This window comes from Astatotilapia calliptera, chromosome 7 (genome assembly GCF_900246225.1).
Source record: "Astatotilapia calliptera chromosome 7, fAstCal1.2, whole genome shotgun sequence".
NCBI classification, from domain to species: domain Eukaryota; kingdom Metazoa; phylum Chordata; class Actinopteri; order Cichliformes; family Cichlidae; genus Astatotilapia; species Astatotilapia calliptera.
Window position 1 is genome coordinate 38,879,107 of NC_039308.1, and position 15,336 is coordinate 38,894,442.

Consider the following 15,336-nt stretch of genomic DNA (forward strand, 5'->3'; position numbering starts at 1 on the left):
TAATAAAGGTAGATCAAAAAAAAATATGTTAAGATGAAATTATAATAAAAAATTAATTATAGTTATGTGATTCTAACTTTAATTTAATTTAATATAAGTTTAAAAAAGGGAAATAAGGAAAAATATAACTACAGCACAAAAAGGTAAATAATAAAACGAAGAATAAAAATAAATTAATAATTAATAATGACAATAATTAAAATGTAAAATAACAAAAATAATTACACTAAAACTATACATTCATATGTAAATAAAAAATGAATATAAATAAAATGTATGATTAAAATATAAAATACCTGGGACATTTTCAATAATAAAAGATAAATAAATAAACAGTCATTACAGTAATAGCAGATCGTGTCTTTCAGTCAGATGACGTTGCTCTGAGGTCACACTCCGGGTCAACGTAAGGAGTAAACGCGCGTGTGTTTGACACCCGGAGAAAGGGAGAAAGAGAGAGACAGAGCGAAAGAGAGTCTGAGTTTTGGGTGAGGAGGGGGTGAGGAGGAGGAGAAGGAGGTTTCGAGGTTTTCCTCAGTGCTCGCACGCGCTGGGCTTGCTGAAAGACGCACGAGGCTGCTACTGGAGTAGATTCTAACCGGCGGGAGACGCGCGTGCCGTTACCCACCGGGCAGCTCCGGTGTGTGACTGTGTGTGTGTGTGACAAAGAGGAGGAAGAGTAGCGGACAGAGTCACATTGAGCCCGGAAAGTTGGAGTACAGCTGCGGAGTGATCGGGGGCAGCTGATGTTCTTCACCGAGGACAGAGCTCCATCTCCGGGAGAGCCGCTCCGGAGCATGCGCTCCTGCCCAGACTCCCACGCTTCTTCGTCTTCTTCTGCGTCCCTGCCGGGGCTGCTGTGAGCCCAGGACGGCGGGGTGGGAGGGGGGGGATCCCACCGTGTCCGGGGTTCGTGCTAGTGCCACTATGTCGGTGGCAGTCCGCGTGATGTGCGGAGAGAGAGAGTGAGAGACCCCGACGCTCAGAGCGAGAGAACCATGACTTCCTGTGGGATTACAGCAGCACGCGACATGATCCTAATCGGCGTCGTCTGCCTGCTGCTCGTGCTCGGTGAGTACACCTCCGCTGCCCGCGTGCACGCGCACAGGTGAGGGCAGAGGCTCGGTTTGCGCCTCTGTCAGTCAGCTGGGTCTAAAGATGCTCTCGTGCTCTGAAACACCGAGTAACCGTCAGCAGGAGTACTCGGATACTCACAGAGATACTCCATTACAAGTGAAAATGTTGCAGTGCATGAAGTTAACTTTTAAATCTCCGCAGACAAATAGCGCGCGCCCTTACCCTCAGACCCATGTACCAGCCGTGACGTGTTAGAATAGTACAGAGTACTGTGTGTGCAGAGTACTGTGTTTACAGAGTACTTGGTGTACAGAGTACTGTGTGTACTCTGCTGTACATTCTGTTTGGATTTCTATTACATTTCTATTGATCATCAGAGCCATAAAGAGCATCTTTGTTACATTCAGTAAATGAAATATATTCAGGTGAAGTACTCTCTGAGGTACTGCCATTTTATCCCTGACAGGGTGTAGTTATTTGTACTCCTAGGGGTTTGACTACTTCTACACCTCTGCCTTACTGTGAGCTTCTACTAAAAGATGCTGTTACCATGCTTGATACCAGGACTGAGGACAGCAGGTCTCGGGAACATTTGTTCTGATCCTGAATATTTTAATCTGAACTTTTTACTGCTGCACAAACATCCACGTACCCCTGAAAGGTCACATCGTTACCCTGAGGTCCAGTAATTAGCTCTTTGTGTGGCCCTCACCTGTGGGAGCTGTTCCTCTGCCCCTGGTTCTGAGCACTGGTCTGATGTGTTGCAGCTTGTTGAGGTGGAGCTGTGGGGTGGGTGACACAAGCTTGTGGTGCTGGAGCATTTCTGTCTGCAGTGGAACAAACAGAGTGTGGAGCCGTGTTTTTTCGTGCCACCTTTTTTTTGTGTCTCTGCAGAGTGTAAATGCACGTTTCATGAGAGCAGCACAGGATTTTGTCCCACTGTTCCAGCAGGGGGCGCCTGGTGCCCTACTGACCTAGCACTAACCACAGGAAAGTCTGTAGAGTCATCCAGGTTATTTTTTACAGATACAATGTGCAGATGTCCCCTGCAAGCATCGCGTCAGGTGCTGATAAAGTGTGAGATGAGGGGAGCCTGCAGAGTGTCCCACAGCTTCCATCAGTTACTCATCATAGGAGACTCAGTGAAGGCCAGCTCAGGTCTCAGGTCTCAGGCGTCAGTCCCGGTCCAGTCAGCTTAAAGGTGTAGCATTGTTCACCAGCTCCAGCAGCTCCACTAGCTCCGGTTCTGAGGTGGCTATGTTCCACAGTGCTCTCCTTAGACCAGGTGAACAGGAAGAGCCTCCTCGAGTGATTGTGAGGATTAAGGAGGACTTCAGGGACCACAGCCTGTGTGGGACATCAGTATTCACTGCAGACCATAGAAAGCATATAAAGATGTGGATGAACCCACAGTAACAGCCTCGTTCATGAATGTTTTCACACGGATTACAAAGAGTTTAGGTTCATGGTTAGTTGAGAGTAACGGGTTAACGGTCCACCTGGCTGTAACAGACAGCTCACCTGTAAGAAACAGCTGCCTCTTCGAGAGGTGGGCTTAGCTTTAGTTTGCACTGCTCTTCACGTCATCATTGCTGATCTCACCACCTCAAACTCTGGGACGGCCGTCAGCTTTCTGAACTGTAAAGCCTTTCAGATGAGAGCTCAAACATCTGCAAGGACAAAAACAAGTTCAGCTCAAGCACCTGATTGTCTTCTTCAAATCCCAGAATCAGGAAGCTCTGAAACACATCTGACAGTTAGAAATGGTCCAAAGATGTTCTCCAGATGTTCTCACTGAAGGATTTCCCTGCTAGAACTTTAGACAGAAAGAAAAAACTGAACAGCAGCAATATTTGGAGGGCAGGTTGAGGTATATCAGTCGTTACCTGCAGAGCTGTGGTTAGGCTCGTATGAACACAGAGAAGATGGAGGATAAGGGTGAAAATCTTCCTAAATGAAAGTTCACTTTGAGGTCCCTCAATGGGCAGAAGGCACAAAGAAGATGCCAAACGAATCAAACTTCAGCCGAGAGAATGGGTGAGATGATCTGTCCACAGCATGAGGTCAACCATTCATAGTCTGGATTACTCACTGTGAAAGCCATGATCCCCAGCTTCTGGTCCACATGTGAGGTTTCAGGAGCTGTACCAGGGACGAGGAAAATGGAAGGAGGAGCATGCTGCAGCACTTTCACTTTTACTTTGAAGGAGAACTACAGCTCTTTGCACTTTTATTTTGAAGAACCGCAGCTCTTTGCACTTTTATTTTGAAGGAGAACTACAGCGCTTTACATTTTTAATTTCGAAGAAGGACTATGGTGCTTTGCGCACTGAAGGACAAAGATCTGAATGTGTGTTTGTTCCACATCGTGTTTCCTCTCTATAACACAGCCTTTATATTCATTCACAGAATTATTATATGATTATGCTTCTGGTTATCATAGGTAATTTTTGGGACTGTGAAATGTCAGCGGCATGTAATGTAATAGTTTACTTTTACCCTCCTGCCTGGTTTTGTGCCGGTTAACCGTTAGATCGTGTTGTTTGTTGGCGTTCAGCATGTTATGTCTCTAAAATAATGACTCCAGCAGCTCACACACACACTTCCTGTTTCTGAAAACCCTCGAAATCCCACGAAATGCACACACCTGCTATCTGCGGCTGCCGACAGGTAAACATTCATTTATCTGGTCCCTGTGATGCTCGCTTAATTGGATTCACCCGCATGCTATTGTCTCTGCTGGACGGAAGCTGTTGAACTGCCTGACAAAGGCCACGCTCGACACAGATGGAGCTGAGTCTGTGCGCCCTGGAGGAGATGTCGAACCGGATTAGTGTGGGATATTTTCTTGAGGACATCCGCGCAATGCCTTCTAATGTTTCCTATTTCAGTTTCATATGTTTCTGTCACAGCTAACGGCCGCTGGAACAACAATAATCTACAACAGGAAGACATATATGATATGATGCTCTATGAACACGTGCTGGCTTTATCCTCAGCTTCTTATCAGGAGATCACCTCATCTCGATCCGAGATCCATCACTGAGCCTTCAATCTGCAATCCTGAGTTACAGCTGAGAAACTGAGGCATAGCATACAGACACACCTCCACCTGCACCAGAGGAAAAGCCTGCCTGAGTCTGCAGAGACGCACATTTATCTGACGAATAGCCCCATTAATATTTTTACATTTAGTTTTAAACGAGCTCTGTTTGAACTGATTAGTTTGCTATGTTAAAGAGGTGGAAAAAGATCACAAAGAAGCAATAAGTGACAGTAAACAGGTGCCAAAAACTACAAAGAGACAAAAATATTGGAAAAATATTTAAAAAGACCATACGCACACACAAAAATTTAACAAAAAGCAGAGCAGAGACACACGGTGACTCTAATGAGACACAAAATGACTGCAAATAGATAAAATGATCACAAAAGTAAACAGGAAGTGAGTGAAGCTAACACCTCTGTGTCTAACTCCCGCCTTCTCCCTGTTTTCCTGCAGATGTGTGCGTTTGTGACTCGGAGCTCGGCACCCCCGGCTGGAGGGAACCTCTAGACTGTGTCCGAGCCTCCGAGCTGTGCAACCAGAACAGCCAGTGCAGCTCGCGTTACCGGATCATGCGCCAGTGCCTGTCGGGCGGGGACAAGGAGCGCAGCGCCATGCTGGCCTCCAAGGAGTGCCAGGGGGCGCTGGAGGTGCTGCAGGACTCGCCGCTCTACGACTGCCGCTGCAAGAGAGGCATGAAGAAGGAGCTGCAGTGCCTGCAGAACTACTGGAGCATCCACATGGGCCTGACTGAGGGTAAGCCTCCCATGCTGGGCCCTGTCCAGAGCTAATAAAGCCTCCTGCTGCCGCCGATGGAGCACAGCAGCTTGCTGGTGTTTTTATGTCAGGTCTTCTCTTCACACGCTGAGGTCGTCTGTTGGCCTGAAGCGCAGACAGAAAGTAGAGAAAGTTTTACTCAGTGAGCACTTGCAAACAGCAGCTAAAGACGTGAGAGAGTGCAGGGGAGCAGCCTGAAGTCTGATGTGACAGGAAGTGTGTTTATTCAGGAGACGCTCAGACATCATCACCAGAGTATGAAGAGATTTGACAGGAATGGGGAATGGATGAGTTACACTGTGTCTGCAGTGCGAGCCCTGCTGTTTTTCATCAGTATAATTTGAATTGGCTGGATTCTTCATGCTCCTCTGGATTGTCAGGGAAGCATCACTGATCCCTCAATCTCTGCAGGTTCTGCATCCTGGGCAGAGTTGTTTTTCTGGCTGTTTATGTGTGATGGACAGTAGATGTAGTGAAATTCTCAGCAGCACGAGCCACCCTGAATCTAATGACAATGGGATCGTGTCTGTGCAGTCAGGTTTGAGGGAGTTATTACTGATTGTTTGACAAAATTGCTGCAATCATGTTGATTAGTGGGTGACCTTTAACCTGGGCCAGCTGCTGGTTCAGATCGACTCATATTTGTGCTATTTTTTTAAGATTACTCTTATTTCACCAAACTATTATTTCATTATTGATGCTGGAGTTTTAGGGCCGATATTGATAACCATCCCACCATCTATCGAGCGCCTGGTTTTGGGTCCATGAGGCTTGGTTGGACACCTACTGAATAACATGGATCTGCTGCTCAGTGAGCCCACCGCCCCAGAGGGCCTGGGGTTGGGTGGAGTGTGAGCTGGGCTGTTGACAAAAGTGGGATTGGTGTTTATGGACCCCCAGACTGGACTCAGTTAATGATTTTTAAAATCCAGATGGTAGTTAGCTGTAAATACATGAAGTCAAAGAGTGTTGATTTTATCTATCGGTAAATCTCGTGTAAAGGCTCAGAGTAAAGATGCTTTACTACCATTTAGTTTCTATAATAACAGACAGTTAGCTGTAGCATAGCTTCACAGCATGTATTCGACATGTGACTTCATCACATCCAGGTCAGGTGTATATGAAACACAGTTCATACAGCAGAGCACTGTACCCCAGGCTGCCTACAGACCCCCACAGCCATCAGTGTGATGGCTGTGGGTGTCAGGCGTCCCTTCCTCTGCCATGTTTCACTGAAATCTGCAAAACCCAAAAACTCTCAGTCCAAATAAACCTGCAGCAACGCTGAGGTTCACCCGGGGCTGTGTTCCAAACTTTGTCAGCTCTGACTTTGTGATTTTACAAAGGGAGGGCGGCGTGTTTGTTTAGCTGTTTGGTTTTCTGCAGAGGAACCTAAAAATGATTTTAATCCTTTTAAAGTGTCCATCGCGAGCGCTCCAGCGGTGCGCCGACAGACGAGCCTCTGACGGCTTTCCGAGATGCTTCTTTGGGAATTTTAGCACAACAAACGAGCCGCTCACATGAAACGCTCGCTCGCTGCAGAGCTGCTGCGTTCTCAGTCACCTGGATAACGCCCGTGGCTCGTTCACATCCCACTGCCACACACACACACGTGCACACAGCCCGTTGGCTGGCCTAGTTTAGGTCTCGGCAGTGGCAGAGCTCATTAAGAGCCTTTGTCTTTGTTCTCCTTTCCATTGAGGATGTCTCTGTAGTGCCAGCAAAGCTAGCAAAGTCTCCACATCACACACACACACAATGCTGTGCGGAGACACACAGGCCGTGTGTTTAAGCCTGACAAAGTTGTAATGTACAGAAACACAAACATGCTGTCTGACACGCAGCAGAACAAATATCTATACCCACTAACACTGCACGTGCTCACACGGCTTTCCTTCGTGCTGTGTTTATGTGTCTGAGCTCTGCAGTGTGTTTCAGAGTCTTTTTGCATTAAAGCATCACATCTTAACCTGGCGATCAAACATCTTGGTCGCACACAGCTGAAGGTGGACCAGTGAGAAACGCTTTGAGATCCAGAGACAGAGTCATGTGCAGTTCTTAATGATCTTCCAAACCTTTATTATTTCCTCTGCACTGATCTTGTTCACTAAAATCTCTCTTTTAGTGACTTTTAGCTCAAGCTAAACCAACAGTGAATGACTTTTAGGGAGGGGCAACGGGAGTGTTTGGTTTATTGGACAAAATTAAATGAGCTTGCCTTGTTTTCATCATCTCTAAAAGCCAAATTATAATCTGATCAATCCTCCAGCCCTGCTAGAGGCTGATGACCAGAAACACTGTGTTTATTCAAAGACAGGACCTGAGCGTGAAAATTACAATGCTAGCTGTCACAGAATATGTCCAGTTTGGACCCTGAGAGGAGGTGGAACTGAAAGTCAGTCCTCAACTGGGCCCAGCTTGCACAAAAGCAGAGGAAAAAGAAACAGGAGCCATGACTTCACACTTAAAGGTAAAGCTTGCAGAGTTCAGAAACCATCAAGCTTCCAACACAGAGCCTCAGTAGAGGCGACTGTGCATCTGAATGACTTGAAAGTATTTGGCAGAAGTTGCCGTCCTCTTTCAGAAGAGCTGGAAGCCTCTTGGGGAGGTACTGAAGATGGGTGTCCAGGTTTGGTGAGATGTTTGAGGATTACCTGGTTACTTAGCCTGATGATGGACACCTGGATGAATTAGGGTTGGGCGATTGGACGAATATATTGACTATCGTTTTTACAGGGGAGATTTATTTGCCCATCAGTAAGTTTGCTAATAATGATGGAGCTAATAGAAGCAGTCAACAGAAAAAAAAAAATAGCGCTGTTTTAACAGCACCCTCTTTCATCTGTGAGCAAATGCACCCTCCTCAGAGTGCGCCCAAATGCTTGTTGATGGAGCTGCAGAAGCTAGTGATCGCCGCATACTCAGCCGGATGGTGGACACGTACATGCTCATGCAAATTAGTCGCGTTTGAGTACTTTGCTCGCACTATACGTCTGGACAAGTGGCACACCACTTTGGTTACATCCTTAGGTTTACCTCTTTCATCTGGTTTAGAGCCAAAGAAATCCCAAATTGGCAACTTTATATTTTTTTAGTGCTGTCAGTGCTAACTAACGCGATTAACAATTAACCCATCTGGAGGGTTAATTGTTAATCCGACCCTACTGAGTCAAAATCCCTGAAATGTCTCTGTCAATGCATATCGGGCAGTTTGTCCAAAAGTTTGTTCATTCTGCGCTCCAGATGGGTTGAGCGCGTTAAAATTTTTAATCGTGATGACCATGTTAACGCTGCATTAACGCGTTTCTTCCTGTCAAAAGGGAGTTTTTCCTTCATGTTGTTGCCAAAGTACTTCCTCACATGGGGTCATGTGATTGTTGGGATTTTTCTGTAATCCTGTAGGGTCTTTACCTTACAGTATTAAAACACCTTGAGGTGACTATTTTATTGGTGCTATATATAAAATTGAAAATAAAATTGAATTGAATCAATAGTTATGTTTTTTTAGTGGGTATGAGGGATGATGATCAGTGCTACAAAGCTGTCGCATCAGAGACTACAGTCCTCTCCAAACCTTGAACAAGGTGACAACTCAAAGTTAAAAACTCAAACAGTGTTTGTGCACTTTCAGCTAATGAGCAGGATTTCAAGGGTGCAGGTAAATGGCTTGATGTGGCGCGCAGCCTTGAGTCATGAATCTTAAAAATGATTTGAACATGGCAGCAGTCTGTGCAGATTGCTAGGAACGTCAGCGTGACTACAAAGAAGCTTTAAAAGGTTTCTCACAGAAAAGTTCATCTGCTGCTCGCTTAATTACATCCTGCTTCTGATGGGTTTATAGAAATTGTGCTCCTGTAGTTCTGGCTTCCAGCTATATTTTTCTTTCATGTGACACTGAACAAAAGATTTTCTCTTGCACTGTTTGTCTCGTTCATGCATGACGGGCAGGAGGGGATGTGTTGGCTTTTCAGCTTAAAACTTATAATAGAAGTCAGGAGGAAGAACAGGTGAGACTGAAAAGACTCCGAAGTTTCTCCCAGTACGAGGTTCAGCCTGTGTTTATGTGCCTGGAGAGGTTGATTTAGGAGACAGGTTCAAAACTCAGAGCTGTGGTCATCAGAGGAGCCAGTCTTTAACTACATAATGATAATAATAATAATAATAAGAACAACAACAACAACAACAACAAAAATGTCACTAAGAAATAATGATAATAATGATAGTAATAATAATAATAATACAAATTTTACAATGACTGTTACATCACACACACACAGAAAATCTACAAACACAGGAGTGAAACTAAAGTGTGCAGCAGACATCCAGTTTGAGATCTTTAATCTACTCTTAGGTTTTTAATCTGATTCATGTTAAAATTAGTTCTCGGTCTCAAACTTGGTCTTTAGTCTGATTTTCATTCTTACATGTTTAATCTAGTCTAAAGATTTTAGCCAAGTCTTTATGTGTTATTCTGGCCTAAATAATCATCAGTAAATTCCAACCTAATCAGGATTAGTCCTGTCAGATTATTGGATTTTTGGCTGCTAATAAAAAATAAACCTTGAAACTAACACACAACGAAATGTCTTTTGTTTTGGAAATGAGAGGTTGGGGTCGCTGAGGGCCTCACATAGATCATCTAGTCCTTAGTGTTACATTTAGACCTGAGTCTTGTCTTTAGGCCTAATTCTGTAAATTTCAGTCTAATCTCTGCTTACTGCTGGGCTCAGCGCTGTGTTCAGGAGACCTTCCAGACATTTCTACATATTTTCGTGAAGGGTTTTCCTCTCGAGACTGCAATGCTTCCACCGCGGAGGTTATTTGTGTGTTTTTAGTCAAAGATTTACTTTAATTGTTATTAAAGTTCATGTAGATGGGCGAAGACTCTGTCACTGTGTGATGCTAACTTTCAGAAATAATGCTGTCACATCCTCTGAAGTGCGTCTTCACTCCTGAATGTAGTCTTTAATATGTGATGAAATCTTTACTTGTCATTGTGTTTCTGAGGGTTTATGGTTTAGTTTGTTGCCTCACTCTGGTTTTGGTTTCTGTAACGTGCCCACCTGCATTCCAGCAACAGCCAGTAATCGTTTCTTTTCTTGCAAATATTTTGTCGATCCTTTTGTTCAGAGCACAGAAAGAGAAAAGAGTCAGAAGTGAAATGGTCTCTGAAATACCAGCATGCTCTGGAAATGTGTTTAAATTGCTAATTACACGTAGTTCACTCCTGCGTGACGCTGCTTTTATAGTCTGATACAGAGTCTTTCACTTAGTCTTAAATATGGTCTTTGTGAGTCACTTGAGTAAATCAGCAGCCTGTGGCTTAATTAGGAGAGCTGTGATTGACGGCAGCATCCAGGTTTCACTTTGCAGACTCTCCAGTGAGTGTCTCTGCCCGGCAGATCCTCCGAGAGCTGCCGGGAAGGTGTTGAAGGGAAGGGTGGAAATGAGTAATGAGCTGAGGGACAGAAAATTGGTTGTGGGTGGAGAGTGCCGAGTCCAGAGATGGAGGACTGGAGTCTTTCCTGAAAGCTTTTCCTCTGGCATTCTTTTCATTATTCGTTCTTTGAGGGCTGCAGAAGAAACACTCACCCAGGAGGAACAAAGTGGGGTGACAGAGACTCTCAGAGGTTTCCTCCCACCTGTTATTATGTTCACTGTGAATGTGAAGGAGGTGAGTGGAAGCACCTTAATAGGAGAAGGAAACTTACAAATTATCAGAAAGTGAGGCACAGAATAAAAACCTGGATATGGTTAGAGATGCTGAATAAATCTATTACCACAGTAGCTATGATGATGACGACTGTGATGTCACCATGACTCACCTGTGGAAAGACCTGCATCATCTGTTGATTTAACATTTTGCCTGTCATTTTGTTACCGTATTTTCACGACCATAAGGCGCACTTAAAAGTCTTAGATTTTCTTCAAAAAGTGCGGCGCGCCCTATGTGTTGTAAGGAGGACGTAGTAGAGAACACCATGAGAACGTTAAAGGGTGAAGTGTGGGCGTTGATCGTATATACCGGGACAATCGCACATACCTGTATAAAAGAACAGGTATGTGCATTATGCAGGACATCGTTGTTTTAACAACCCTGAAAATGGCAAAGAGACACGCTTACGAAGCACAGTTTAAACTGAAGGCCATCAGCTACGCGGAGGAACATGGAAATCGAGCAGCGGCGAGAGAATTTAAGATTAACGAATCGATGGTTCGCAAATGGAGGAAGCTGGAAAACAAGGTCCGGCAGGTCAAGAAGACGCAGCTGAGTTTCCGCGGACATAAGGCGAGGTGGCTCGAGTTGGAGGAAAGACTCGAGCGGTGGATCATCGAGCAAAGAGCGAGCGGGAGAAGCGTTTCGACGGTCACCATTCGGCTAAAAGCAGTTTCACTTTCACTTTTTATGAAATGGTGCCATTTTTCCATCCGGACCAGGACTACGGTAGCGCAGCAACTTCCAGCGGATTATAAGGAAAAGCTGGCCATCTTCCGCTCCTACTGCAGCAAACACATCGGCGACAAAAACATCCAGTCCAGCCACATCACAAACATGGACGAGGTCCCGCTCACTTTTGACATCCCGGTGAGTCACACTGTGGAGAAGAAGGGGACCAGCACGGTAGCGATACGCACAACGGGGTATGAAAAGTCTTCTTTTACTGTTGTGCTTGGCTGCCATGCTAATGGACAGAAACTGCCGCCTATGGGGATTTTTAAGCGAAAGACTTTGCCTAAAGAGAAGTTTCCAGGAGAAATCATCATTAAGGCAAATGAAAAGGGCTGGATGGATGAGGAAATGATGAAAGACTGGCTGAGGGAGGTGTATGTAAGGAGACCAGGTGGTTTTTTCCACGCATCACCATCGCTGTTGATCTGTGACTCTATGCGTGCCCATCTCACAGCCGATGTGAAAAAACTTGTGAAGCAAATGAACTGTGAGCTTGCTGTCATTCCGGGAGGCCTGACAAAGGAACTCCAACCGCTGGACATCGGTGTGAACCGCCCGTTCAAAGTAAGGCTGCGAGCGGCCTGGGAGCGATGGATGACCGGTGGAGACCACAGTTTCACTAAGAGTGGAAGGCAGCGCTGGGCGAGTTACGCCACAATTTGCCAATGGATTGTAGATGCTTGGGCTAACATGTCTGCTGGCACTGTTGTTCGAGCTTTCGCAAAAGCCGGCATCATTTCCGAGGAGCCGCACGGCACGGAAAGTGACTCTGACGGTGAAGACAGTGAACCTGGCATGTTTGATGGAGATTTAGCGCAGCTGTTCAATTCAGACACAGAGGATGAGGACTTCGATGGGTTTGATTGATGATAAAAATGTGAGTACCAAACTTTGTTTTGCTCCTGCTTTATTTTTAAATACGCACACTTGTATGCTTGTGTGTTGTTGATGATGACGATTATTGGTAATAAAAATGTGAGTACCAAACTCAGTTTTGCTCCTGCTTTATTTTTAAATATGCACACTTGTATGCTTGTGTGTTGTTGATGATGACGATTACCGGCATAAGGTACCGAATTCAGGTTTGCTCCCGCTTTATTTTTAAATACGCATACGGTACTTGTATGCGCCCTATGGTCCAGTGCGCCTTATGTGTGTGTTAAATACAGTAAGGGCACACATAACTGAGACTGCGCCTTTTAGCACAGTGCGCCTTATGGTCGTGAAAATACGGTAATATATTTCTTTATTTTATTTACACGGACTTAAGGTGGACTGATGATTGAGGATTTCATCACTTGGCTTGCAACACACATCTGTTCGCAAGACATAGCTATAGTTGCACACATTACAAAACCATGGCAAAGCTAATCCCATTACCAGGAATGGGTTTGGGGGGTGGGGTCACAAATCCATCTGTGAGCTCTTGCTTGTCAGGTGAACGTGTAAAGCATTAGTCTATGGAGGCCTGATGGTATCAGATTTCTGAGTAGGATTATTTCAGGTAGTCAGGTATGACTAGAAGGTGAAATGTTATTTAATTCTCTGAGAGCTACAAGAGCATCCTCTTGGTGGGCACCAGTGAGTGGACCCGCAGTTGTTCTAGCATAAAGGTAATATAGAATGGTAAACAATCATCACGTCTTTAAACAGAAAACACCATTCAGCTTTTCCATCTGAGATGCAGTGATGATGACTGTAAGCCGGGGCCCGAGGGCAGAATGATAAACAGCATCGAGGGCCTTAAGAGCAGCTGCAGAGGCATGCCCATAAATCATATCGCCATAATCCAGAACAGAGAGAAAAATGGCCTTAGCTACTTTTTTCTGTAAAACACAGGGAGGTTAGTTCTTTGCAAAACAACACACGTCTGAGCTCCATCATTTTATTTTGTTTGCTTCCCTCATGGGTCTCATGGCACTTTTGCCTTGGACCAGACGTTCACAGATTTCTTTCCTGCAGACCTTTGCTTGACCCAGAATAATGTCCTGCTCATTGGTAGTAGCTTGAACCGGATTGGCCAAAGCAGAGGTTCCCAAGGTGTGGGGCCCGCCTCCTGGGGAGGCGCAGAGCTATTGCAGGGGGGGCGCGGTATGAAAAGAGAAAAAAAAAAGAATGCTTGGACACTGCTAGCATAATGAACAAATTTTTGACGAGGCTCCCACACAAACGCAAAGCAGGAGATGAAGCATCGCCAAATATGTTTCCAAACCAACCTCCTTCCAATCCAAAGACTAGAAAATATGATGAAGCATATCTTCCCTTTGGCTTCACCTGCACAAGTGCCAAGTTAGGTCTCTGCAATACAATTAGTTTTCCCTGCATTGGAAGCACGCGCTGGGCTCTCCAAATCACAGACAAACAGTATCCCACATTTTTTATTTTTAGTTCACAAACACCATCCATCCATCCATCCATTCATCTTCATCCGCTTTATCCGAGGCCGGGTCGCGGGGGCAGCAGCCTAAGCAGAGAGGCCCAGACCTCCCTCTCCCCAGCCACCTCCTCCAGCTTATCCGGGGGAACACCAAGGCGTTCCCAGGCCAGCCGAGAGATATAATCTCTCCAGCGTGTCCTGGGTCTGCCCCGGGGCCTACTCCCGGTGGGACATGCCCGGAACACCAACCCCGGGAGGTGCCCAGGAGGCATCCTTGCCCGAACCACCTCAGCTGGCTCCTTTCGATGTGGAAGAGCAGCGGATCTACTCTGAGCCCCTCCCGGATGGCCGAACCTCTCACCCTATCTCTAAGGGAGAGGCCAGCCACCCTTCGGAGGAAGCTCATTTTCGCCGCTTGTATCCGCGATCTCGTTCTTTCGGTCACTACCTACAGCTCGTGGCCATAGGTGAGGGTAGGGACCTAGATCGACCGGTAAATTGAGAGCTTCGCTTTTACACTCAGCTCCCTCTTCACCACGACGGACTGGTACAGCGTCCGCATCACTGCAGCCGCCGCACCAATCCGTCTGTTGATCTCTGGCTCCCTTCTCCCATCACTCGCGAACAACACGCCGAGATACTTGAACTCCTCCACTTGGGGCAGGAACTCATCCCCGACCCGGAGTGGGCACTCCACCGTTTTCCGGCTGAGAACCATGGCCTCAGATTTGGAGGTGCTAATCCTCATTCCCGCTGCTTCACACTCGGTGCGAACCGTTCCAGTGCGAGCTGGAGGCCATCACCTGATGAAGCCAACAGAACCACATCATCTGCGAAAAGCAGAAATGAGATTCTGAGGCCACCGAAGTGAAAGCCCTCCGCCACTTGGCTGTGCCTAGAAATCCTGTCCATAAAAATTATGAACAGAATCGGTGACAAAGGGCAGCCCTGGCCGAGCCCATCACCCACCGGGAATGAGTCCGACTTATTGTCGGCAATGCGAACCAAGCTCTTGCAACAGTTGTATAGGGATCGAATGGCCCGTAGCAATGGGCCAGACACCCCATACTCCCGCAGCACCTCCCACAGGACACCCCAAGGGACACGGTCGAATGCCTTCTCCAAGTCCACAAAACACATATAGACTGGTTGGGTAAACTCCCATGCACCCTCAAGTATCCTTGAGAGGATAAAGAGCTGGTCCAGTGTTCCGCGACCAGAACGAAAACAGCAGTGTTCCTCCAGTATCCGAGGTTCGACTAGCGGACGAACTCTCCTTTCGAGCACCCTGGCATAGACTTTCCCAGGGAGGCTGAGGAGTGTGATCCCCCTGTAGTTGGAACACACCCTCCGGTCCCCCTTCTTAAAGATGGGGACCACCAACCCGGTCTGCCAGTCCAGGGGTACTGCCCCTGATCTCCACGCCTCTACAATGTTGCGTGGAGTTCACAAACACTTCTTGTAATAAATAACTACTCCTGACAGTTTGGAGATGTTAGCTCTTTATACAGTAAAGTTACAGTGGGATACAAATAATATCAGGCTGATCCTGCCACAATTTGTTCTCCCTGTCCAAATCACAGTATCCCACAGTTGTTTATGTTTTTA

At 46.1% G+C, this 15,336-nt stretch overlaps 1 protein-coding gene across 1 annotated transcript in view; it reads left to right on the forward strand.

Annotated features, from left to right (window-relative positions):
* Positions 1–488: 488 nt before the first annotated feature.
* Positions 489–15,336, forward strand: part of gfra2b (GDNF family receptor alpha 2b) — a 143,112-nt gene continuing 128,264 nt past the window's right edge. Inside the window, exons 1-2 of the mRNA XM_026174688.1 lie at positions 489–1,071; positions 4,580–4,879. Coding sequence (XP_026030473.1) covers positions 999–1,071; positions 4,580–4,879 — 373 coding nt within the window. The 5' untranslated portion in view covers positions 489–998. The remainder of the gene's footprint in view (positions 1,072–4,579; positions 4,880–15,336) is intronic.